Raw genomic sequence first — 23,119 nt, forward strand, 5'->3', positions numbered from 1 at the left:
GTAGAACCCATGTTGATTCAACCTGTTTCTGGTTAATGGGTTCCTTTTTATATTTCAATTTTAGTCATTTAGCAGACGCTCTTATCCAGAGCAACTTACAGGAGCAATTAGGGTTAGGTGCCTTACTCAAGGGCACAACGACAGATTTTTCACCTATTCGGCTTCGAACCAGAGACCTTTCGGTTACTGGCCCAGCGCTCTTAACCGTTAGGCTACCTGCCAGATTTGTTATCTTCCTGATGGTTTCTTGTGAGATGCAGAGCACCAAGAGCCAACCTCTAGCAGGAGAGCAGGATTGATACTTGCCAGTGGCACACAGGCTCACAGGCCACAGGCACCTGTCAGCAGGCTAATGAAGTGCCTTGCATGTGTGTGTGGGTGTATACACACTACAGTATGTCCGTTTGTGTAAACGTCTGGCTGTGTGTGTGTGTGCAGCTGTGCGTACATTGGCCTATACTGTATGCTCTGCGTAGTGTTTTTGAGCTTCTCTCTCTGTGTGTGTGTGTGTGTGTGTGTGTGTGTGTGTGTGTGTGTGTGTGTGTGTGTGTGTGTGTGTGTGTGTACACTGAGTGTACAAAACATTATGAACACCTTCCTAATATTGAGTTGCATTCCACGGGGATGTTGACTCCAATGCTTACCTCAGTTGGCTGGATGTCCTTTGGGTGGTGGGCCAGTCTTGATACCCATGGAAACCCTGTTCAAAGGCACCTCAATCTTTTGTCTTGCCCAGTCAACCTCTGAATGGCACACATACTGTGGGGAGAACAAGTATTTGATACACTGCCGATTTTGCCGATTTTCCTACTTACAAAGCATGTAGAGGTCTGTAATTTTTATCATGGGTACACTTCAACTGTGAGAGACGGAATCTAAAACAGAAATACAGAAAATCACATTGTATGATTTTTAAGTAATTAATTTGCATTTTATTGCATGACATAAGTATTTGATCACCTACCAACCAGTAAGAATTCCGGCTCTCACAGACCTGTTAGTTTTTCTTTAAGAAGTTCTCCTGTTCTCCACTCATTACCTGTATTAACTGCACCTGTTTGAACTCATTACCTGTATAAAAGACACCTGTCCACACACTCAATCAAATAGACTCCAACCTCTTCACAATGGCCAAGACCAGAGAGCTGTGTAAGGACATCAGGGATAAACCTGCACAAGGCTGGGAGGACAATAGGCAAGCAGCTTGGTGAGAAGGCAACAACTGTTGGCGCAATTATTAGCAAATGGAAGAAGTTCAAGATGACAGTCAATCACCCTCGGTTTGGGGCTCCATGCAAAATCTCACCTCGTGGGGCATCAATAATCATGAGGAAGGTGAGGGATCAGCCCAGAACTATACGGCAGGACCTGGTCAATGACCTGAAGAGAGCTGGGACCACAGTCTCAAAGAAAACCATTAGTAACACACTACGCCATCATGGATTAAAATCCTGCAGTGCACGCAAGCTCCCCCTGCTCAAGCCAGCGCATGTCCAGGCCCGTCTGAAGTTTGCCAATGACCATCTGGATGATCCAGAGGAGGAATGAGAGAAGGTCATGTGGTCTGATGAGACAAAAATAGAGCTTTTTGGTCTAAACTCCACTTGTCGTGTTTGGAGGAAGAAGAAGGATGAGTACAACCCCAAGAACACCATCCCAACCGTGAAGCATGGAGGTGGAAATATCATTCTTCGGGGACAGGACGACTGCATTGTATTGAGGGAGGATGGATGGGGCCATGTATCGCGAGATCTTGGCCAACAACCTCCTTCTCTCAGTAAGAGCATTGAAGATGGGTCGTGGCTGGGTCTTCCAGCATGACAACGACCCGAAACACACAGCCAGGGTAACTAAGGAGTGGCTCCGTAAGAAGCATCTCAAGGTCCTGGAGTGACCTAGCCAGTCTCCAGAACTGAACCCAATAGAAAATCTTTGGAGGGAGCTGAACGTCCGTATTGCCCAGCGACAGCCCCGAAACCTGAAGGATCTGGAGAAGGTCTGTATGGAGGAGTGGGCCAAAATCCCTGCTGCAGTGTGTGCAAACCTGGTCAAGAACTACAGGAAACGTATGATCTCTGTAATTGCAAACAAAGGTTTCTGTACCAAATATTAAGTTCTGCTTTTCTGATGTATCAAATACTTATGTCATGCAATAAAATGCAAATTAATTACTTAAAAATCATACAATGTGATTTTCTGTATTTTTGTTATAGATTCCGTCTCTCACAGTTGAAGTGTACCTATGATAAAAATTACAGACCTCTACATGCTTTGTAAGTAGGAAAACCTGCAAAATCGGCAGTGTATCAAATACTTGTTCTCCCCACTGTACATAGTCCATGTCTAAATTGTCTCAAAGCTTAAACATCCTTATTTAATCTGTCTCCTCCCCTTCATCTACACTGATTTGAAGTGGATTTAATAAGTGACATCAATAAAGGATCATAGCTTTCACCTGGATTCACCTGGTTAGTCTATGTCATGGAAAGAGCAGTTATTCAGTCTGTGTCTGTGGAGCTGTGTCTGTGGAGCTGTGTCTGTGGAGCTGTTGAGAGCAGGGTGGGTGGCTAATGAACGACCTGTCAGAGGTAATGAGGGCTTGAGGGCTGGACACCTCACTCACCAGCTCATCTCCCCACCATACCACTGATTTACTGCCTGCGCTCCTTCACTACTCTGCTCTCCTTGACTATCCTGCTCTCCTTCACTATCCTGCTCTTCTTCTCCATGCCGGTAATGCTGTCTGTAATTAATCAGATACATGTATCAGAGTTTCAAAGTGGAGAATAGAAGTGGCTCAGGCATTACATTTACATGTTGACTCTATTATTAACTCAGACTCTCTGGAAATGTTGTACTGTAGTCCTTGCCCTTTGCTCCTCAAGTTTTCAGCGTCCTCAGCACTTGGACTCTGTTACCTAGTGTACCTTTAGCACTCCTGTTTCCCTCATGTTTACATCATGAAGCCTCTCCCTGGTGGATCTCACTGCGTTATGTTTGAGAAGTAAAGTCATCCAACCATTTAGTCCCCTATGACGTCTCCTTTCAGCCCCCCACTCTCCCCCTTTCTGTGGTGTACCTGGAATGTAAATATGGGAAAGGTGTTTGTCACTGAACTGGCTGGCCAACTCTGCTGACTAAGCAGTGTAGGTCATACCTGGATGCAATGGTTATTGTCCACACATGAGTCATGTCATGGTGTGTTTACAACTGTCAGCTGTCTGGAACTTTACCAGCAGGGTAGAGTTTGTTCAAGCATTAGTTTTATGGCAGAAAACATTTTGTGTGTCGCCTATGTAACAAGTGAAATAACAGACCTGGTGCGTTCTAGACCTACTAGAAACAGCCTTGAGTCTAATGAAATCCAGTACTCAAGCAACATCATGTCTTGGTGATTCACCGATTCTGTTGAAGCTAAATGACCACATCATCTGTGTTTTTTTTAGATTCATAAAAACAACATTTGTAGCAGTTGAATCGTTTTGGGTTTAGGGGGATGCCACACTTGACTCGTTGTTGTCTTTCCAGCAGTGTGCTTCTCCTGACCTCCCTCGTTTAACCTGATTTCAGTCCTCATTTGACCTTTTGACCTATGCTTCCTCACCTAACCCCTCACTGAAAATCTATTGTGATCTGAACAGAAAAAGAGCCGGGATGAGACCTGTGGCGAGGGCAGCGGAGTAGAGATCCTGGAGAACAAGCCGTACGATGACGGCCCAGGGGGAATCGGCCAGTACACCCGCAAGGTTTACCACATCGGCATGCACATCCCCAGCTGGTTCCGCTCCATCCTGCCCAAGGCAGCGCTCCGGGTGGAGGAGGAGTCCTGGAACGCCTACCCCTACACCCGCACAAGGTGTGAGACTACTGCCACCTACAGGAGTACCACCCTTACACCCCCACGCACACAGGCATACCACCCTTACACCCCACACAGAGAAGTACTACCCTTATACCCCTATATAGTCAGGGAGCCTCCCCCACTTCCACAGGAAAAGCTTAACATGTTGAGACGGCAACCCCTTCAGTACAGTATGATGAGACGGTTTCCCTTAAGCGTATACTCAACGTCAAACCTTATCCATAATGGAGTGATTGTTTATCCAATCTGTCCCTTCAGGAAAAAACTGTTACTAAGAGCCAAATAAAGAGCCAAGCAAATCTTCCAGAGCAGTTGTCAGAACACTGCTGAGCATGCCAACCAAGACATGGACAGTGTTCAGGTCAGCGGCTCTGCTAGCCAGCCTGTCAATAAGAGTTGATGACCCCCCCCCCAGTCTTAGTGTCTGTCTGTCTGGGGCCTGGGCAGAGCCGCAGGCGTGAGGCTGCTGAAATGAAAAGCTCCCCTTGAAAACACTGTCAAGGTACTGATAGACTGGAGCCATCTGCTGACACATTTATCAAAGCAGTGACAGCTCTGCTGCAGACGACTGAGAGATGGGCAGGGCTAGCACCTCTACACCTCGCCTGGAGACAGAAACGCAGAGAGAGAGTGCGGGTGAGAAAGATTGAGAGTGACAGACAGAGACAAAGACCAGCAGTAGCTAACTCTTGCCATGTAGGCATATTTTGGGCCTGCCCATCATTTAACAAAGAACCCACTCAATAACAGAGACATCAAGATGTTTCCAACAGTCATTTCCCTGTGAGTATATGGTGTGTCCAGGTCAACATATTGTGGTTATTTATTACTGTAACCTCTAAGCTTGCTGTCCTTTCTCCTCCAGGTACACATGTCCCTTTGTTGAGAAGTTCTCCATTGACATTGAGACGTACTACAAGCCAGACACAGGGAACCAGCCAGACGTCTTCAACATGTCCCCAGTCGAGAAGAGGCTAAGGACTCTGGGTAAGAACCTGTGGTGCCAGTCTGGGACAAATAGTGGGAGATTAGAAGGACACTATAGCCTCAGACAATAGTGTCCAAATTGACAGCAATGTTAGGTGAAGATTTTTCCTCACAATGGACAGCTTGCAAAATGACAGACCTATGTAATTGGTCTTGTTTTAAATAGTCATGATTAGTATTGAGGGCTTCCTGACGCATGACCCCCACAAGGGTTAGAGGGAAGCTCCTGGGCTCACACAGCAGCCAGTAGACTAGAGGCCCACTGGTGGCCGTTTGCTACCACTGCAGCTGTTTTCCTGTTGTTGTTGGCGGCAACAGAGAGGCTGTCACGCTGCTCAGATGCTCATGGTTTGAGGGCATGCAGTGACCCAATTTACACAATTCATTGCCAGTGTTCCTGAGATGTCATGAATGACATTTTTACCCTGGTTCATCGTCAGTTGTGGACCGAAAAGAGAAAACGTTTGTCTTAGAAATACCAAATCCAGTGTGTACTATTAAGTGTCCTAGATTTAATTAACGTGTCAAAATAACTTGGTTGTTAAACAATTTTGTTTCGACCAACAGCCATAAACGACTGGCTATGTTATGTAGGAAAATGTGGACACCCCAACAACCCACCTGCTCATATGTACATGTTATTTTTAGCACTTGTTCACATCAGACTCTCTTGCAGACCCCATCGACATTGTCAAAGATCCCATCCCCCCACATGAGTACATGCAAGAGGAGGACCCTCGGATCTACAGGTCAGACAAGACCAAGAGAGGCCCTCTGCAGGAGGACTGGATCGAGGAGTACAACAACAACCCGGGGAAGACGCCCATCATGTGTGCTTACAAACTGTGCAAGGTGGAGTTCCGCTACTGGGGCATGCAGTCCAAGATCGAGCGCTTCATCCATGATGTAGGTGCGTATGAGATGCGATTAGGCGTTGAAAGAGTACTATGAACAATACCTTAATATATCCCTTCCCCGGTGCTGGCTATATGACTGCTTGGTCCAAGAGAAGTAGTGTTTCCATACTACAGGCATGCTGCTGCTGACTAGTTTAGCTAGCAAACTTCAGCTGAAATAGTGTCAATATGTTGGAGGGGGTTGCCAGGTGGGATGCACTGATGTTTTCCAGTGCTGTCTGTCTAAAACAATCTCCCCTCCCCTTCCTCAGGGCTGAGGAAGGTGATGGTGCGGGCCCACCGGCAGGCCTGGTGCTGGCAGGATGAGTGGTACGGCCTGACCATTGAAGACATCAGACAGCTGGAGCTTGAGACCCAGCTGGCCCTGGCCCAGAAGATGGCCCAGTTCAGCCAGGCAGAGGAGGCCACCGAGGCCAATGGTGCTGCTTCATCCCCAGACAAGAACCAGGAGGCCAAAGATACCATTAGCTCCTTAGAAACTGAGGTGGTCAGTGCAGGGGGCGGGGGAGACACTCTCCAAACAAAACGAGCAGGGCTCACCAAGCAGTGGTCCACCTCCTCCAGATCCTCCCGCTCATCCAAGAGAGGAGGTGAGATGTTTGAGCCCAATCATCTGTATCCGTGTGGAGATATTGGACTGTTTAACAAGCAGGTGGTGTACAGACATCATGTGTTATTGAGTATGTATCTAGGTGCTGTATCTACACAACTACTGTCCCTGCTTTATCCAGATTTTGCATACCTGCCTGTTCAATATACAGGACAAACCCCTCTCCTACAGACAGTACAACCCACATCCCCACCTTTAAGCACCAGTCAGAATCCTGCCTGCCACCTGGAGCCTCTCTCTCTGCCAGTCAGCCTCATTTCACCCCTTATTACCTAGGGCTGGGAATGCGATATTATCACGATACTTCGGTGCCGGCACGATATGTATTGCTATTTGGTACTGTGATGTTCCAAACACATTGTTCACTATGTGTCTGCTGCAGAAGTACAAGAGAGAACCATGAGAACAAGTTTTGGTGCAGGTACACCCAGCTAGCGCAAAAATAATATTGCGTTTTTGTCAATAAGTTACGATATATCGTCAAAGATAATCCCTGATATGTAACTGTATAGACATTTTCCCCCCATTACTACTATTATCCCCCTCTACTGCACTCTCCTGGGCTATTTATAGCAGCAGTATTGACATCACAGGCTAGAGGAGGCTGACTCTCTTCACACTGACCCTCCGTGCCACCTCTGCTGCTCCCCTCTCTGGGCTGACAGGCACAGCTGCGCTCCCTAGCCCATGAGCATCCAGCATGGGCCAGCCAGGCTTTCAAAGAGATATTTCTGTGTGCTAATTGACTGTCAGTGTGTCTGTGTTATGTTGGACTCTACTCTTCACACCCCCTCCTGACCACTGAGCAATTGATCTGTGATGAGAGAGAGAGAGAGAGAGAGAGAGAGAGAGAGAGAGAGAGAGAGAGAGAGAGAGAGAGAGAGAGAGAGAGAGAGAGAGAGAGAGAGAGAGAGAGAGAGAGAGAGAGAGAGAGAGAGAGAGAGAGAGAGAGAGAGAGAGAGAGAGAGAGAGAGAGAGAGAGAGAGAGAGAGAGAGAGAGAGAGAGAGAGAGAGAGAGAGAGAGAGAGAGAGAGAGAGAGAGAGAGAGAGAGAGAGAGAGAGAGAGAGAGAGAGAGAGAGAGAGAGAGAGAAAAAAAGACCGTGGTCAGAGGAGGGACAGAGAGAGAGAGAGAAAAGACCGTGGTCAGAGGAGGGACAGAGAGAGAGAGAGAAAAGACCGTGGTCAGAGGAGGGACAGAGAGAGAGAGAGAGAGAGAGAGAGAGAAAAAAAAAAGACCGTGGTCAGAGGAGGGACAGAGAGAGAGAGAGAAAAGACCGTGGTCAGAGGAGGGACAGAGAGAGAGAGAGAGAGAAAAGACCGTGGTCAGAGGAGGGACAGAGAGAGAGAGAGAGAAAAGACCGTGGTCAGAGGAGGGACAGAGAGAGAGAGAACAGACCGTGGTCAGAGGAGGGACAGAGAGAGAGAGAACAGACCGTGGTCAGAGGAGGGACAGAGAGAGAGAGAGAGAACAGACCGTGGTCAGAGGAGGGACAGAGAGAGAGAGAGAGAGAGAAAAAAAAAAGACCGTGGTCAGAGGAGGGACAGAGAGAGAGAGAGAAAAGACCGTGGTCAGAGGAGGGACAGAGAGAGAGAGAGAGAAAAGACCGTGGTCAGAGGAGGGACAGAGAGAGAGAGAGAGAAAAGACCGTGGTCAGAGGAGGGACAGAGAGAGAGAGAACAGACCGTGGTCAGAGGAGGGACAGAGAGAGAGAGAACAGACCGTGGTCAGAGGAGGGACAGAGAGAGAGAGAGAACAGACCGTGGTCAGAGGAGGGACAGAGAGAGAGAGAACAGACCGTGGTCAGAGGAGGGACAGAGAGGGAGAGAGAGAACAGACCGTAGAGAGAGAGATACACAGTAAGGTCAGAGAGAGAGATACACAGTAAGGTCAGAGAGAGAGATACACAGTAAGGTCAGAGAGAGAGGTACACAGTAAGGTCAGAGAGAGAGGTACAGTAAGGTCAGAGAGAGAGGTACAGTAAGGTCAGAGAGACACCTCCCGGGGTGGCAAAGTGGTCTAGGGCATCGCAGCACTAGCTGTACCACCAGAGACTCTGGGATTGCGCACAGGCTCTGACGCGCAATTGGCTTAGCGTCGTCCGGGTTAGGGAGGGTTTGGCCGGTAGGGATATCCTTGTCTCATCGCGCACAAGCGACTCCTGTGGCGGGCCTGGCGCAGTGCATGCTAACCAAGGTCATCAGGTGCACGCACGGTGTTCCCTCCAACACATTGGTGCGGGTGGCTTCTGGGTTGGATGCGCGCTGTGTTAAGAAGCAGTGCGGCTTGGTTGGGTTGTGTTTCGGAGGACACATGGCTTTCGACCTTCGTCTCTCCCGAGCCCGTACGGGAGTTGTAGCGATGAGACAAGATAGTAACCACTAACAATTGGATACCACGAAAAGGGGGAAAAATTGAATGAAAATAACAGCGGTACGGTTTGTTCCCCTCTGTTTTCAGCGAGCCCATCACGCCACAGCCTCTCTGAATGGAGGATGCAGAGCATAGCACGAGACTCCGAGGACAGCTCAGAAGAGGAGTTCTTTGATGCTCACGGTAAAACCACCATTTCGATATAGACCTTTTAGAGTCCTAGAGTAGGTTACAGTAGACAACACTAGTAGTGTGTTCCATTCCCGTAACCCTACTGTTGCTTCCTCCTTTGACTCTGCATGCGTCTCTTCAACACAGATCAGTTCTTAAGCTACCCAGATACCCAGCATGCTTTTGGCCTGCGGTTGAAATAGGTGGGTGCAGCTCGACACTACACGGTTCATCTGCTGGGTGAGCCCAGGAGAGGAGTAACCCCGGGTTTTGGCTTGTCCTGAAGAAGTGCTGAAATCATCACCCTCTATCTTCACCTGTTTCCCATTGACAAAACTATCTCACCCTGCCGTCCTAGACACACAACACACACCTTTACGCCCTACCTATTGCATTTATCAGACCGTTCTTAAAGACTAATTCTGTACTTCGTAAAGCTCATCACATCCACCACACATTGCCTGTTGAGAGTCAATCATCCCATCATGTCAATCCACCAAATGATGTTCTATTACCTGTAGGTGTATGGGTGGAAACATGATTAACTTAGATTTGTGTATATGACATAATAAAGTAGGAAGTAATGGAATAAGAATAATAAAGCAATGCATGTTTCCTAAGCATCAGTATCATTTAAATAAATAGATACAATGTGGATTAAATCTGTATCAACTGTTGACACTGTTCATGAGATGTCATGAAGTAACTGCATTGTAAATGTGCATTTAGCTGCATGTTCAAATATATATAGCTGTATGCTTTTGGTGTTTGTGCCATTTATTTATGTTCACAATGAGATGGTAGCTGTTTCTGGTGAATATAAATTGTTGTTTCATCCCTGGATTAATCTGTTTTCCCACTAACCATCATACAGTGTGGTATGTATATACCATTATGTACACCCCAGTATGTGGCTACCGGGGATCTTCAACTTTTCATTGGACACCTGATTGGTTCATTTCAAATCAATTAAAATGTGGAAACTAAATGCTGAAACATAATGAAATAATACTTCACTGTAACTATTTATTATACAAGCAACCCTACTCGGTCTCTTCATGAGTTAATCCCTTAATAATGAACTCTGAAAACATTGCCATAATGAGCAAGGATTTCTAGAGCAGCAGTTTGGTGGGGTTTGTAATGTAATAGGACAGTAAGTACTGACATTGGTTCCATGGAATCTTTTCCTCATTACATTTTCCTTGTGAGCAGTACAGTAGCATATCATAAGAGCTGAGAACACCCATGCCTTGTCTCTGTATGAGCCGTTGATTAAGATTACCATGATCAGATGGTGACACGATTTATAGAGATTACAAGGATGACAATAGCATACATACAGGCATATGCAATATGCATAAATATGTTTGTAATTAAATTAACAGAATCAAGTCTGATAGTAGGCATATAGCTGTAACATTCTGTCATCGTAGTGCCACAGTACTTACACTGTATTCATTCATGCATTTCAGACCATGGAATGATTAAACCAATTTGACACATGAATGCTACTGCTCTGTAGCATCATTTGAATAAATTCACGCTGGAAAGTGTTTGAGCGTACTCTGATAAATGCTCCCGCTCATATAGCAACTTTTATACTGCTCGGCTTCTTTACCTGGACTGAGCTTCTCCCTGATCTGTGCGACTGAGGACCAGCAAAACATTGTTTTGGAGTTTTGAGTGGTGACCTTTTGATAAAGCAGACGTGCATAGGCTACAGGTTGTGTAATGTGATTTCACTGAAAGATCCCAGTGGCTTGGTGATTTGATTGAGGAGGCTATGCTATTCCAAAACCACTATGGTTTCTAAAGGAACACATCCAATTCAGGGTAGTAATTACTTTATCAGTATTATTTTTTTTATCTACAATGATTGGCCACATGGCCACATAATATCCTATGGTAGAGATCAGGGTGTACTGTATGTTTATCTATCTGTACTCAGCCAGTACACAGAAGCCCCTTTCACATTTGTGAACATATAAATGTCTCAAAAGTTCTGTGTTCCTTGTCACAGAATGTTTGAGAATGATCTGTGACTGGTCACCTGTGCCCAGTTTTTCAAATGTTATCTGGATTTCGCCTCTAGGGTAGGATTAAATGCATAGAAATATAATGAAAAGAAAGGATGAATCATTGACTTGAATGGGGACACCCCCGTTCTATTCATTCTATTTCTATGCATTTAATCCTATCTGATAGGCAAAATCCAGATAGATAACTTTTGAAAAACAGGGCCCTAAATATCAGTGGTGTAAAGTACTTAAGTAAAATTACTTTAAAGTACTACTGAAGTACTATGTTTTGGGGGGTATCTGTACTTTACTATTTATGTTTTTTACAACTTTTACTTCACTACATTCCTAAAGAAAATATTGTACTTTTTACTCCATACATTTTCCCTGACAACCCAAAGTAGTCGTTACATTTTGAATGCTTAGCAAGACAGGAAAATTGTGAAATTCACGCATTTACCAGGAGAACACGTGGTCATCCCTACTGCCTGCCTATGTTCTGGTGGACTCACAAACACAAATGCATCTTTTGTAAATAATGTCTGAGTGTTGGAGTGTGCCCCTGGCTATCCATAAATTTTTTAAACAAGAAAATGGTGCAGTCAGCTTTGCTTTATATAAGGAATTTGAAATTATTTCTAGTTTTAGTTTTGATACTTAAGTATAGTTTAGCATTTACATTTACTTTTGATTCTTATATTTAAAACCAAATACTTTAAAACTTTTACTCAAGTAGTACTTTACTGGGTGAATATCACTTTTACTTGAGTAACTTTCTATTAAGGTATCTTTTACTTTTACTCAAATATGAAATTTGGGTACTTTTTCCACCACTGCTGAATATATTGTAGATGGGATAAAATGGCACATTGACTTAACAGGTGTTATACTTGGTAATATGGACACCTGGTAAAACAAATCCTGTCCCTTCTCCCCACAGAGGACTTGTCAGATGATGAACAGGTTTTCCCCAAGGAGATCGCCAAGTGGAACTCCAATGACCTCATGGACAAGATTGAGGCGGCTGACGCAGAAGACAACCCTGGTATGGAGATGAACCCTATGTGTTGTATTATGGGAGATAGGCGAGACAGAGGAGATTGAGTTTGTGTCAGGGTCTTTTTTTACCGACAGTGTTATATTACTCTGATTCTCGACGTTAAAGTGCGTCTCTGGATGTTTCTGCAGGAGAGCTGTACAAGGATATGGCAGGGGACTATGAGAGGGCAGCCAGCGAGGAGAGACTAGATGAGGTAGGTACTTGGGAGGGTGAAGTGCTTTTCAATTGAACATTGGTATACCAACAACACCATGACAGCCAGACCCAAAATTCGTAACATGTTACGTACAGTTGAAGTCGGAAGTTTACATACACCTTAGCCAAATACATTTAAACTCAATTTTTCACAATTCCTGACATTTAATCCTAGTAAAAATTCCCTGTCAGTTTGAATAACCACTTTTATTTTAAGAAAGTGAAATGTCAGAATAATAGAGTGATTTATTTCAGCTTTTATTTCTTTCATCACATTCCCAGTGGGTCAGAAGTTTACATACACTCAATTAGTATTTGGTAGCATTGCCTTTAAATTGTTTAACCTGGGTAAAACATTTCAGGTAGCCTTCCACAAGCTTCCCACAAGAAGTTGGGTGAATTATTTGCCCATTCCTCCTGACAGAGCTTGTGTAACTGAGTCAGGTTTGTAGGCCTTCTTGCTCTCACACACTTTTTCAGGTCTGCCCACACATTTTCTATAGGATTGAGTTCAGGGCTTTGTGATGGACACTCCAATACCTTGACTTTGTTGTCCTTAAGCCATTTTGCCACAACTTTGTACGTATGCTTGGGGTCATTGTCCATTTGGAAGACACATTTGCTACCAAGCTTTAACTTCCTGACTGATGCTTCAATATATCCACCTAATTTTCCTCCTCATGATGCCATCTATTTTAAGATGTGCACCAGTCCCTCCTGCAGCAAAGCACCCCCACAACATGATGCTGCGACCCCCGTGCTTCAAGGTTGGGATGGAGTTCTTCGCTTGCAAGCCTCCCCCTTTTTCTTCCAAACATGACGATGGTCATGTTGACCAAACAGTTCTATTTTTGTTTCATCAAACCAGAGGACATTTCTCCAAAAAGTACGATCTTTGTCCCCATGTGCAGTTGCAAACCATAATCTGTCTTTTTTATGGTGGTTTTGGAGCAGTGGCTTCTTCCTTGCTGAGCGACCTTTCAGGTTATGTCGATTTAAAGGACTCATTTTACTGTTGCTATAGATACTTTTGTACCCGTTTCCTCCAGCATCTTCACATGGTCCTTTGCTGTTGTTCTGGGATTGATTTGCACTTTTCACACCAAAGTACATTCATCTCTAGGAGACAGAAGGGTTCTCCTTCCTGAGTGGTATTTTTTATTTTTTTATTTTATTTCACCTTTATTTAACCAGGTAGGCAAGTTGAGAACAAGTTCTCATTCACAATTGCGACCTGGCCAAGATAAAGCAAAGCAGTTCGACACATACAACGACACAGAGTTACACATGGAGTAAAACAAACATGCAGTCAATAATACAGTATAAACAAGTCTATATACGATGTGAGCAAATGAGGTGAGATAAGGGAGGTAAAGGCAAAAAAAAGCCATGGTGGCAAAGTAAATACAATATAGCAAGTAAAACACTGGAATGGTAGATTTGCAATGGAAGAATGTGCAAAGTAGAAATAAAAATAATGGGGTGCAAAGGAGCTAAATAAATTAATTAAATACAGTAGGGAAAGAGGTAGTTGTTTGGGCTAAATTATAGGTGGGCTATGTACAGGTGCAGTAATCTTTGAGCTGCTCTGACAGTTGGTGCTTAAAGCTAGTAGTTCGTTCCAGTCATTGGCAGGAGAGAACTGGAAGGAGAGGCGGCCAAAGAAAGAATTGGTTTTGGGGGTGACTAGAGAGATATACCTGCTGGAGCGTGTGCTACAGGTGGGAGATGCTATGTTGACCAGCGAGCTGAGATAAGGGGGGACTTTACCTAGCAGGGTCTTGTAGATGACATGGAGCCAGTGGGTTTGGCAACGAGTATGAAGCGAGGGCCAGCCAACGAGAGCGTACAGGTCGCAATGGTGGGTAGTGTATATGGGGCTTTGGTGACAAAACGGATTGCACTGTGATAGACTGCATCCAATTTGTTGAGTAGGGTATTGGAGGCTATTTTGTAAATGACGTCGCCAAAGTCGAGGATTGGTAGGATGGTAAGTTTTACAAGGGTATGTTTGGCAGCATGAGTGAAGGATGCTTTGTTGCGAAATAGGAAGCCAATTCTAGATTTAACTTTGGATTGGAGATGTTTGATATGGGTCTGGAAGGAGAGTTTACAGTCTAACCAGACACCTAAGTATTTGTAGTTGTCCACATATTCTAAGTCAGAGCCGTCCAGAGTAGTGATGTTGGACAGGCGGGTAGGTGCAGGTAGCGATCGGTTGAAGAGCATGCATTTAGTTTTACTTGTATTTAAGAGCAATTGGAGGCCACGGAAGGAGAGTTGTATGGCATTGAAGCTTGCCTGGAGGGTTGTTAACAGTGCCCAAAGAAGGGCCAGAAGTATACAGAATGGTGTCGTCTGCGTAGAGGTGGATCAGAGACTCACCAGCAGCAAGAGCGACCTCATTGATGTATACAGAGAAGAGAGTCGGTCCAAGAATTTAACCCTGTGGCACCCCCATAGAGAATGCCAGAGGTCCGGACAGCAGACCCTCCGATTTGACACACTGAACTCTATCAGCGAAGTAGTTGGTGAACCAGGCGAGGCAATCATTTGAGAAACCAAGGCTGTCGAGTTTGCAGATGAGGATGTGGTGATTGACAGAGTCGAAGGCTCTGAGTATGAAGGCTGCGTGGTCCCATGGTGTTTATACTTGCGTACTATTGTTTATACAGATGAACGTGGTACCTTCAGGCATTTGGAAATTGCTCCCAAGGATGAACCAGACTTGTGGAGGTCGACAATTTTTTTCCTGAGGTCTTAGATGATTTCTTTTGATTTTCCCATTATGTCAAACAACGAGGCACTGTGTTTGAAGGTAGGCCTTGAAATACATCCACAGGTACACCTCCAATTGACTCAAATGATGTCAATTAGCCTATCAGAAGCTTCTAAAGCCATGACATCATTTTCTGGTATTTTCCAAGCTGTTAAAAGGCACAGTCAACTTAGTGTATGTAAACTTCTGAACCACTGGAGTTGTGATACAGTGAATTATAAGTTAAATAATCTGTCTGTAAACAATTATTGGAAAAATTACTTGTGTCATGCACAAAGTAGATGTCCTAACAGACTTGCCAAAACTATAGTTTGTTAACAAAAAATATGTGGAGTGGTTGAAAAACGAGCTTGAATGACTCCAACCTAATTGTATGTAAACTTCCGACTTCAACTGTAGATGCGGTCTGGCTGAGATCATATTCAGACAAAATGTCAACATTAAACATGCAGGAGGTATGAGCTAAAGGGAAACTTAAATCACAGTCACCCAGCCACTAAAGCGCTCAAGCCTAACAGTAGGTGTTGAAGTGAATATTCTGTGTAGGGCTTTAGTGGTGGCAGTCAGAGAGAGGTGGACTCCTTCAAGCACTCTCTGTCCTCTTGTGTTCAGATGCGTGGCTCTGTTAGCAGCCAAGCCTATAGCTCTACCATTCCCACCATCACCGTAACCAAGCACCAGTCAGTAAGTAAACTTCCTGTCCCATTGCATTATGGGCCAGAGTAGATCCACAGAGACCCTAACAGACCCAGTAGTAACTGCCCTGCTCCTGTCTTTTCCCTAGCCCACCCCCTCTACTCCTCAAACCCCCTATCCCTTATGAAATATTCTCTGAACTGTAGCCGTGCCGTGGAGTGTATTGTGTACAGCCTCTGTGAAAAATGTGAGTTTTTGAACACACAAAAACATCACATTTACATTTTCCCTTTTTATGTGAGTGTGGTTTTGTATTTGTATACAAATGTGTCTCTGCCCTTGGTTTTTCTTGTTGTTGTAGTGGTTGGCTAAAGTTGGAAGCGTTTGCAGTGTGACCAGCTGGGGTGTAGGTTGGCCAGCGTCTCTTAATGATGCTCTGAGTTTGAAGAGGAAAGCTGGACAGGCATGCTGTTGCTGGATAGGGTGTAGTTATCACAAACTGTATACGCTTCCTGAGTTTCATATCTGAAGGAAGTGGAAGTGCAAACTGAACACACAATGAGATGTTTCGCTATATACTAAAGAGGTGTGTGCAACCACAAAGCCTTGTTATTGTCTCAGTGTGGTTTTGTGAGCAAGTCAAGAAGCATGTTGTCAGTGGTCATGAGACTTTAGTAGTCAAGCCAGAAGCATGGTTCTATGGGTGAATGGCTTCATTTCCCTTGAGTTTAACAGATCTCATAATGTCCCTCATCCTGCCTTTTCTCTTTACCTCCCATTCACTCCATCCATTCCCCCTCCTTTCCTCCCCCATAATAGGACCTGTCCTCCCAGGAATGTCTGCAGCCTTCTAAGATTCATGTGCTGATCCTGGTGTTACATGGGGGCAACATCCTGGACACGGGCGGAGGGGACCAGACCAGTAAGCAAGGCGACATCAACACTATCAGCACGGCCTTTGACGCAGTGATGCGCGTGCACTATCCCACTGCGCTGGGCCGCATCGCCATCCGTCTGGTTCCCTGTCCCGCCATCTGCGCTGAGGCCTTCTCCCTGGTGACCAAGTGAGGGACACACACACTCTACACAACCGTAGATATTGTGTACACAACCTACTACTATTACTAACCTTCCCCTGTGTGTGTGTCCCTGGCTTCAGTCTCAGCCCATACAGTTATGATGAGAGCTGTCTGTCTAGCAGTCAGGACCACATCCCCCTGGCTGCCCTGCCTCTGCTGGCCACCTCCGCCCCCCAGTACCAGGAGGCTGTGGCCACCGTCATCATGAGAGCCAACCAGGTGTACAATGACTTCATCAGGTCCCTGAACGGGGCAACCTTCTCTGGCCAGGTGAGGAGCTGCTACTGACCTGTCAGCCTCTCTATTAATATGGGCCTGTCAACCTCTCCGTTGATACGGGCCTGTCAGCCTCTCCGTTGATACGGGCCTGTCAGCCCCTCCGTTGATACGGGCCTGTCAGCCCCTCCGTTGATACGGGCCTGTCAGCCCCTCCGTTGATACGGGCCTGTCAGCCCCTCCGTTGATACGGGCCTGTCAGCCCCTCCGTTGATACGGGCCTGTCAGCCCCTCCGTTGATACGGGCCTGTCAGCCCCTCCGTTGATACGGGGCCTGTCAGCCCCTCCGTTGATACAGGAATGGCCTGCTCTTTATTTGGAGCTCTAAAATGGCAAGAGCATGTTCGCAAGTCAAAGAGTAGATTTCTTATGAAAAACATCATTTGGATTTGAATCCTTTCAGCACCAAATGAATTATGTGGGTGTTTTCTGTTTCTGAATTATGTGGGTGTTTTCTGTTTCTGAATTATATGGGTGTTTTCTGTTTCTGAATTATGTGGATGTTTTCTGACACTAGCATTAAATATTTGTCACAAGTTGAATTTAGTATACATTTTTCTAACAAATTGTCAGAGGCTCACATTATTTGACAGATAATTTTTACTTATGTGCGCCTTCAAATGTGTGGGTGTGTTTGATTATGTGGTTATTACAGCTGATTATTTTAAAAGGGGTTGGAAGCCGTTATCTGCATCCTGTTGGATATCTAATGACCTGATCTGTTTTAGTAAATTGACCTGTGACCTCTGTGTAGGTGTGCCTGATTGGGGACTGTGTGGGAGGGATCCTGGGGTTTGACGCATTGTGCAGCAGCAACCAAACTATTGGTGACAGCCAGAACAGCAGCCGCAGGGGCAGTGTAATCAGCGTACAGGTAAGACCTAAACCCTGATGCTTATTTACTCTCTCTGTTCCCAAGCTTTACATCGTTACCCATACTCCAAATCACAGACACTCACTCACCTAGTAGCTCGAAATAAAAGTTACAACACTCTACTATTTCACCACCACATTTCTCCACTGAGAAGGACACTTATCCAGCGTCCAACCTAGGTCTGGTGCCGTTTGCATGACAGTCAAGTTCAGCATACATTCCCCATCCTCTGCCCCCCCCCCCCCCCCCCCCCCCCCCATCCCTCCCAGCAGGACCAGGACCTCCTCTCCCCAGGCATCATCATAAACAGTGGGCACGGCTCTGCCTCTCCCACTCTGGAGGGCAGCCGCCACCTGAGCCTCAGCAACATCGACATCCCCCGCTCAGGAGGACCAGACGACTCCAAGAGACAGCAGCCGCGCAAAAGGAGTGGCGACTCCACATACGAGCTGGACACCATCAAACACCACCAAGCCTTCCTGACCAGGTGTGACAGGATCTATGTTACTACAGTTACATTACATTGATGTAGCTGATGGATAATAGTTCATGTCACTGTACTGAGAAGGGTATGGCTATGCATGTGATATTGTAGAGTCATGGGTTGCTGTAATCTTTTACCTACATTGATCTGTCTTTCTGTGTTTGTGTGTGTATACATGTGGATGTGTATGTGCTTCTCTCTTTCTGACTCTGGCTGTTTGTCTATTGTTTTCCCCTCAGCCTCCACTCCAGTGTCCTGCGGACTGACCCGTGCTCCCGCAGGTCCAGCAGCAGCATCTTCCAGGATGCAGGCTGTCTGGGGAGGTTTGACTTTGAGGTGGCAGACTTCTTCCTCTTCGGCTCTCCTCTGGGCCTTGTCCTTGCCCTGAGGAAGACTGTCATTCCTGTGCTGGATGGTAATCCCACCTAAACAGAGGGAAAATGAATAAAGTGCTTTAAAAATGTGTTATTTTAATATGTGAACATTTTTGTGCTATGAATCGGGAAGTGAAAACCAAGGAGGTACTATGGGGTCTTATCTCCTTGAAACCCCTTTCTCCTTCTTTTATGTCTGTCAACGTCTGTCTCCCCTTAGTGGCCCAGCTGCGCCCAGCTTGCCAGCAGGTCTACAACCTGTTCCATCCAGCCGACCCCTCGGCCTCGCGCCTGGAGCCCCTCCTGGAGAAGAAGTTCCACCTCCTGCCCCCCTTCAACGTACCCCGCTACACACGCTTCCCCCTAGGGGACGGCAACTCCGCTCTACTGGGTGAGCACACTGGAATGAGAGCTGGAAGAGTTCACTCAGACACACACACTCACACACAAGCCAGTACCTGTATGAGCATATATCTGTCGTGGAAATATATGCAAACAAAAAATGTACTCATTTGTTACATTCATTGGTTATATAGCCCTTGTTTTGATTAACCATTGGGGACTCTGTGGGATGTAGCAGACTGTGTAGAAACTGACAAATGTGATGGATTATGTTTGTTTTTTGTTGTTTGACTTGTTGATTATGTTGTTTGACTTCTCTCCCACACGTACAGGGAATGTCTCCGATACCGATTGCCAGTGGTCTGTTGATTGCTATAGAGAGAGGCACCCGAAAATAGCTTCAAGTTGAGAAAAATTAAGAAATAAAATGGCCGAACTCTATGCAGTGCATTCAGAAAGTATTCAGACCCCTTCGCTTTTACGTTACAGCTTTATTCTAAAATGGGGAGAAGGGCCTTGGTCAGGGAGGTGACCAAGAACCTGATGGTCACTCTGACAGAGCTCTAGAGTTCCTCTGTGGAGATGAGAGTACCTTCCAGAAGGACAACCAGCTCTGCAGCACTCCACCAATCAGGCCTTTAAGGTAGAGTGGCCAGACGGAAGCCACTCCTCAGTTAAAGGCACACAAAAGCCCGTTTGGAGTTTTCCAAAAGGCACCTAAAGGACTCTCAGACCATTAGAAACAAGATTCTCTGGTCTGATGAAACCAAGATTGAACTCTTTGACCTGAATACCAAGCGTTAACATCTGGAGGAAACCTGGCACCATCCCCACTGTGACGCATGGTGGTGACAGCATCATGCTGTGGGGATGTTTTTCAGCGGCAGGGACTGGGAGACTAGACTGGATCGAGGGAAAGATGAACAGAGCAAAGTACAGAGAGAGAGAGAACCTGCTCCAGAGCGCTCATGACCTCAGACTGGGTCGACGGTTCACCTTCAAACAGGACAACGACCCTAAGCACACAGCCAAGACAACGCAGGAGTGGCTTTGGGACAAGTCTCTGCATGTCCTTTATTGGCCCAGCCAGAGCCCGAATTTGAACCCAATCGAACATCTCTGGAGAGACCTGAAAATAGCTGTGCAGCGACGCTCCTCATCCAACCTGACAGAGCTTGAAAGGAACTGCAGAGAAGAATGGGAGAAACTCCCAAAATAAAATACAATTTTATTTGTCACCTGCGCCGAATACAACAGGTGAAATGCTTACTTACAAGCCCTTAACCAACAATGCAGTTTTAAGAAAATACAATAAATAAATAAAAATAAACAAAGAGATAAGAATAACAAATAAAGGAACAACAGTAAATAACAATAGCAGGGCTATATACAGGGGGTACCAGTACAGAGTCAATGTGCGGTGGGCACCGGTGTCGAGGTAATATGTACATGTAGGTGGTGTTATTCAAGTGATTATGCATAGATAATAACAGAGAATAGCAGCAGCGTTCCCGGGGGAGGCACAATGCAAATAGTCTGGGTAGCCATTTGATTTGTTCAGGAGGCTTATGGCCAAATCTTTTCAGTCTCCAGAGGGAGAATCGGTTTTGTTGTGCCCTCTTCACGACTGTCTTGGTGTGCTTGGACCATATTAGTTTGTTGGTGATGTGGACACCAAGGAACTTGAAGCTCTCAACCTGCTCCACTATAGCCCTGTCGATGAGAATGGGGGGCGTGCTCGGTCCTCCTTTTCCTGTAGTCTACAATCATCTCCTTTGTCTTGATAAGCTTATAGGCTTATAGGGTCATACCCAAGAAGACCCGAGGCTGTAATCACTGCCAAAGGTGCTTCAACACAGTCCAGAGTAAAGGGTCTGAATACTTATGTAAATGTGATATTTCAGTATTTTATTTTTAATATATTTGCAAAACAAAACAAAAAAAAACATGTATCATTATGGGGTATTGTGTGTAGATTGATGAGGGGGGAAAAACGATTTCATAAATTTTAGAATAAGGCTGTAACGTAACAGAATGTGGAAAAACTCAAGGGCTCTGAATACTCCAAATGCACTGTATGCTGTATATGACTTTGGTTAGAACCAACAGAGTCTGAATTAGAATCCAAGAACGGCATCATCCTGCTCCCCTTAGCTCTACTACAACCTTTTGTTGCCTTAGTTACTCCTACTGCAGTATTTCCTGTAGTTCTAAGGGCTTGACTCGCAAATCCTGTTTCACATTTCTGTTGTTCTTGTTATTGTTTCATGTTTTCTGTGTCTTCATTGTCTTCCTTTCCTCTCTCTTGACCTCCTGCCCCCATCTCTGAAAAAACCTACCCCCTTACCCTGAAAACCCTGCCCCCTACCCTCTGATCCCCCACCTCCCCCTTTAGTGGAGACAGTCCAGAGCAACCCCCAGCTCCTGCTCGATAGTGGGACCCCCCTCTCTTTCCGCTGTCAGGAACCTATCAGCGAGACCTGCATCCCTGTGCCCGTGCTAAACTGGCAGGAGGGCTCCCTCAAGGCCACACCTGCTGTTCTAGAGTGTGTGTAGCCTCTCCTCTTCACTTGCATCCCCCGATGTCTCTCACTCTGTGTCGTACATGTCTTTTTGTGTTAGTTGCACCCTCTTTCCACACTGACTTTGTCTGTGTGTATGTTTTCACACCCTTACCAATACTGTTGTATTAGAATGCTTTGGGAATGTTACCCCACTCAAGAGTTGGGGTCACATTACTGGCTGTTCCAGGTCAATCATGTCCTATATGAGCCCTCGTTCTGCAGGATTCAGTCCATTGCCTTTATTATAGCTCATTAGCATGGCCCTCAGAATCTCTAAACATTTTTATGATTTACAGAGACTGCAATGGGTACCACAGTGAATGAAACCTTGACCTGGAAGAGTCTGTCCTTGTTTTGCTGTGTTTCGCTAATGCCATAAATGATTTATGTCCTTTGTAATGGTATGAAAATAGCGTGCCACTTCCTGCACTCGTTGTTGTGATGTGGTTTCTTTGCTGCCGCAGCATCTCCTCAGCATCATATACAAGAGTTGGGGATTGTGTTTTAAGGTGGTAGGCAAAGGTCTCCATATAAACCATAACTGTCTTCTGGTAGATTTAGCCAAATCTGAGGCTTGGAAGCTAAACGGACTGTGTTGCTCAGATGTCGGCTTGAATCATGGAACCCTGCCCCTTGCATTGTAATTGTGTATCCTTGTGTTTTTGTTACAACAACATGTTGATTAGCTTCACATACTAAATGAGACTGTCACCACTTTAGTTATACATGGTAATAATCCAGCTAATCATTTGACAGATATTAAAAACTGAGGCATAGTGCTGTGACAACCAATGGAGTAACATCTCACTTTTAACATGCTGTTGTATTAATCAGTCCACTATCTGATCACTCACTGATTGTCCAAGAAATCTGATGTTGGCATCTGCTGGTTTCTGAAACCATGGTGTGGTCCATCACATTTCTTGGTTGCAACCCCCTCCTTCTCATCCTGTTCCCTCGCTGTTCATCCTCCTCTTGTCTTGTCTATGTCTAATGGGATCTCCTTGTTTCGACTCAATAGCGGATGTTGTTCAGTCTCATGGTGGTGTCTTCATGGACAGTTCGTACCCCTCCTCCCCCGTTACGGGCCCCCACTGCAGGGGCCTGCGCAGGGCCAGTGAGGTCAGCATTGCCAGCCAGGTTTCAGGAATGGCAGACAGTTACACTGCCACCAACATAGCCAACAGTAAGTGTTCTCGTTACCACAAGTATCTCTCTCTCAACTCCTCTTTCAGTCAATCTCTTCTCTCTCCTTAGTTCGACCCCCTCTTTTCTTTTCTGTCCTGTTCTATCTTCCTCTTCCTACTCCACCGCACTCCTTCAATCTCCTCTCAATCTTTTCTCTCTCACTCATTCTAACCGTCCTTACTCAGACTGCACACATCACTCAGTGCACCGGATCCCGAGCGGCTCTGTAGGGACCCAGTTGTGCCTGCATTCATGGAATAACCTCATAGTTACCTGCTAGCTAGCGCCAACACATTGACACCTGTGATGGATTGCACTGCTCTAAGCC

General features: G+C 45.7%; 1 protein-coding gene across 11 annotated transcripts in view; it reads left to right on the plus strand.

The window, feature by feature from the left end:
- LOC109880084 (membrane-associated phosphatidylinositol transfer protein 2) overlaps positions 1–23,119 on the plus strand; it is a 79,372-nt gene that overhangs the window by 46,355 nt on the left and 9,898 nt on the right. For 4 of the 11 annotated variants that reach the window (XR_004209031.1, XM_031820852.1, XM_031820792.1 and 1 more), the window contains exons 3-17: positions 3,642–3,856; positions 4,728–4,849; positions 5,526–5,759; positions 6,018–6,356; positions 8,836–8,931; positions 11,881–11,985; positions 12,129–12,193; positions 16,430–16,674; positions 16,770–16,959; positions 17,720–17,839; positions 18,109–18,326; positions 18,563–18,738; positions 18,918–19,088; positions 21,435–21,587; positions 22,625–22,789. Coding sequence is in view for 10 of the 11 variants with exons in the window: in XM_031820852.1 (XP_031676712.1) it covers positions 3,642–3,856; positions 4,728–4,849; positions 5,526–5,759; positions 6,018–6,356; positions 8,836–8,931; positions 11,881–11,985; positions 12,129–12,193; positions 16,430–16,674; positions 16,770–16,959; positions 17,720–17,839; positions 18,109–18,326; positions 18,563–18,738; positions 18,918–19,088; positions 21,435–21,587; positions 22,625–22,789 (2,614 nt within the window). In the remaining variant the exon portion in view is untranslated. Of the gene's footprint in view, positions 1–3,641; positions 3,857–4,285; positions 4,646–4,727; positions 4,850–5,525; positions 5,760–6,017; positions 6,357–8,835; positions 8,932–11,880; positions 11,986–12,128; positions 12,194–16,429; positions 16,675–16,769; positions 16,960–17,719; positions 17,840–18,108; positions 18,327–18,562; positions 18,739–18,917; positions 19,089–21,434; positions 21,588–22,624; positions 22,790–23,119 lie in introns of those variants that run through there. The other 7 variants (XM_020472326.2, XM_031820828.1, XM_031820802.1 and 4 more) reach the window with 5 other exon arrangements.

This window comes from Oncorhynchus kisutch, linkage group LG3 (genome assembly GCF_002021735.2).
Source record: "Oncorhynchus kisutch isolate 150728-3 linkage group LG3, Okis_V2, whole genome shotgun sequence".
Taxonomy (NCBI): Eukaryota; Metazoa; Chordata; class Actinopteri; order Salmoniformes; family Salmonidae; genus Oncorhynchus; species Oncorhynchus kisutch.